The sequence below is a fragment of the Mixophyes fleayi genome, chromosome 8, assembly GCF_038048845.1.
Source record: "Mixophyes fleayi isolate aMixFle1 chromosome 8, aMixFle1.hap1, whole genome shotgun sequence".
In the NCBI taxonomy this organism is placed as follows: Eukaryota; Metazoa; Chordata; class Amphibia; order Anura; family Limnodynastidae; genus Mixophyes; species Mixophyes fleayi.
In genome coordinates, this window is record NC_134409.1 from 117,809,425 (window position 1) to 117,813,042 (window position 3,618).

The window sequence follows — 3,618 nt, forward strand, 5'->3', positions numbered from 1 at the left end:
ACACATAATCAGCACTAAAACAAAGAGAATAAGAAAAGTTATACTGGCCAGTTGATCAGAATGTATATATAGGGACAGGTTTTTTAAATCTGGGACAATACCTGAAAATAATGGGAGATTGGGCATCTATTTAAGGAGTTTATAACACTGTCACATTAAAGAACAATGATGTGGGGGCAGCTTTGGGTAATTTAGTGTCGTGCCATATGTTCAGTGATCTCTACTGTCATATTTACTGATGGCTGTGGCATTGCAACCACATGGGATGCTGGGAAGACCAATTCCTGAGCTCCCAGCAGATGGCACCGATGACCCAGCAATGAGCAGCAGAGGTGGGAGAACCTGGGGAGGAGGAGGAGTTGCTTTGCACATGTGCAGAAGTAGCTGAGCCAGGAGACAGCAGCATTCAGTGATAGATCCAGCAAACGCACAGCAGCTCCCCCCGACCATCTCCTGCCCAGAGGAACGTGCACAATGCCGGTGACTGAGAAGGACTTGGCTCAGGACGCCCCGTGGAAGAAGATCCAGCAGAACACCTTCACCCGCTGGTGCAATGAGCACCTGAAGTGTGTGAACAAGAGGATAGGCAACCTGCAGACCGACCTGAGCGATGGGCTGCGGCTGATAGCCCTGCTGGAGGTGCTGAGCCAGAAGAGGATGTACAGAAAGTACCACCAGAGACCCACCTTCAGCCAGATGCAGCTGGAGAACGTGTCTGTGGCCCTGGAGTTCCTGGAGAAGGAGAACATCAAACTGGTGTCCATAGGTGAGTGTGAGCTTCAGCTCCATTGTCTGTCACCCAGCTGGAGGAAACCTTATTAATGGGCTCTAGTGCTCTGACCTCTATTCATGAAGCATTCTTCATGGTAATATAGTGGGTATTACCTTTTGTCACCTCTTACATGCCAGGAACTTTGCTCTATGTTGAACTAACATGAAAGACTGGGCAAGAGTTCATTCATTTCTGCACTGCCTGTAATCTGGGCAGAGAGACTCTTACTAAAGGGTTAATTATGTTCTCAGAAGGTGAAGTCACCAGGTAATGGGAGATACCTTCACTTTTCAGTCTTTGATGTAATTAGAGAAAGGGTAACGTAACCCCTGCAGTGTGTACAAGTTTGTTTTTTAATTGTATATATCTGCTGTCAGTATCACAGGGCTGATCTTGATCACCTGTTTTTTTTTTGGGGGTTTTTTGTTTTTGTTTTTTATAAATGATTTAAGGTTCTTTATATATTTTTTAAATTTATCTTGTTTTATATTTTGTTGTTGTTATTAATAATATTTGTTAATTGTGAGTCTCCACATATTTTATATTGATTTTACTTACAGGTAGCTCTTAGGTAATTTAATTACATGGACTGGAACATGCGGAGTAGGTTGGCCCTAAGCACACCTGCTGTTTTTCTTCATGTTACACCGTGACCGACGTTTGTCTCACACTCGGCCGTGTCTGTTGTGATAGAATGTGTAGAACGATTACAAGCCCTTTGTCTGGATCTTATTGTGTTGTGTATGTTGAGCGTTTGCACCCACTCTGGTGCTGGCTGCAGGTGAGGCAGGGTGGGGCCTGTGCTAGGTACACAGGGTAATAAATGGTGCAGGTGAGGCTGCACAATATGCAGGCGGAGTCATTTACATTCATGCTGTATTATTGAAATGCCAGAAAGGTTAACGTTTAATTCTCATGGACTTTAGTAATATTAGTTCAGGAGACAAGATAATTTTATTGGTCTGAGCCCTTTGACGTAAATACTGTAATATAAATGTTTCTAGATTGTTTGCATTTTTAGTCTGGAAGGTTAGATTTGTAAGATATGGGTTTGAGTGGTTGCAGGACAATCGGGTAGGTGAGATCCAATGACACACATTAAAAATGATTTTCTGAGTTTTAGATCAATCTATTAAAACAGAGTTAAACATTACAAAATTAATATTTTGTATAGGAATGTGAATGCCTGACTGCTCTTTGGAATTAGAATACTTTTTTTTTTTCCTTGGCTACTATGAAAATCATTCACAAGTTGCTCTCTGCATGCTACCACATTGCTATAAATTTATTTCCCAAGTCACTAACTAAGAATTTTTGCACCCTAGGCCTAGAGTTTTGTAATGACACCTCCATTGCTACATTTTAGGCCACACATCCCTTTTCACAATGTTCTGTCTGAAAAGGCTTTAAAAGCTGTGGTACAATAAAATGTATACAAATACTGAGGCACTATGCAGTAGTATATACACCGACCAGCCACCTGCTTGATATTGTGTAGGTCTCCCTAGTGCCGCCAACACAGCTGTTGACCCATAGAGGCATGGACCCCACAAGACCTCTGAAGGTGCCCTGTGGTATCTGACCCTAAGACGTTAGCAGCAGATATTTTAAGTCCTGTAAGTTGCAAGTTGAAGCCTCCACGGCTCGGACTTGTTTTACCAGCACATCCCACAAATGCTTGATTGGATTGATATCTGGGGAATTTGGCGGTCATGAACATTGAACTCTTTGTCATGTTCTGCAAACCATTCCTGGACAATTTTTGCAGTGTGGCAGGGTGCATTATACTGCTGAAAGAGGCCCCTGCCCTTGGGGAATACCGGTGCTATGAAGGGGTGTACTTGGTCTGCAACAATGTTTAGGTAGGTGGTACGTGTCAAAGTAACATGCATAGCAGGACCCAAGGTTTCTCAGCAGAACATTGCCCAGAGCATCACGCTGCCTCCGCTGGCTTGTCTTCTTCCCATAGTGCATCCTGGTGTCATCTCTTCCCCAGGTAAACGACACCCACCCACCCGTCAGTCCTCATGATGTAAAACAAAACATGATTCATCATACCAGGCCACCCATTGCTCCATGGTCTAATGCTCATGTGCCCATTGTAGGCGCTTTCCACTTTTCATCTCCTAGTAGTCAGGTAGACAATTGTGGATCTCCTATGTTTGCCTTTGTACTTGGTTTTATGCCAGTAGAAGTATTGTTATAACACTAGAAGGGTCTGAGCTGGGTAACCTCTCTGAGAGCCTTGTGCAGAATGTTTTGTGGTTTCGTGGGTGGGTGGGTGGGATTGTAGCAAGTTGACTATAGTTTTATGTCTGGAGATATGTGGGGTCACAGCTCAGAAAAGTTCGACATGTGCTTGTGTTTGCACACTAAATTTCTTGTTTTACAGAATAGGCAGATTTGGATCAATCCTTCAGCACTTTCATTACATGTCTGTGAGCATGTACAGTCCTATTCTGACACCGGAGACTCTGATAGTAAAATCATTATCCTATGTTTATCATAAAACTTCAGACTGAACTTTACCTGTGTACAAGGTGGTGACAGTGCACAGATAAGTACAACTATTGTGTCACTAATGCCGTTGCTACCGATGTCCCTGATTACCGGAAACGCTGAAGTTTTCAAGATTTTTTTTTTTTTGTCTATCTGAAAAAGTCCTAATATTCAGTATTGACAAACTGCACAATACACTTCAATCTACTACAATCATCTTCTGCCTGTTAGACACCACCCTATGACCTTCTGTTACTATTCTCTTCCAATATTTTATTATAAAGGACTACCTTAAAACTCAAGAGTACATAATAAAGTAGTATAAACCTGTCATGATGGGAATTCTA

At 42.5% G+C, this 3,618-nt stretch overlaps 1 protein-coding gene across 3 annotated transcripts in view; it reads left to right on the forward strand.

The window, feature by feature from the left end:
* The first annotated feature begins 375 nt into the window (after window positions 1-375).
* The window catches only part of FLNB (filamin B), a 157,174-nt gene continuing 153,931 nt past the window's right edge, over window positions 376-3,618 (forward strand). For 2 of the 3 annotated variants that reach the window (XM_075183276.1, XM_075183277.1), the window contains exon 1: window positions 377-766. In XM_075183276.1, coding sequence (XP_075039377.1) covers window positions 475-766 — 292 coding nt within the window. In that variant the 5' untranslated portion in view covers window positions 377-474. Of the gene's footprint in view, window positions 767-3,618 lie in introns of all 3 variants that reach the window. The other variant, XM_075183278.1, reaches the window with a different exon arrangement.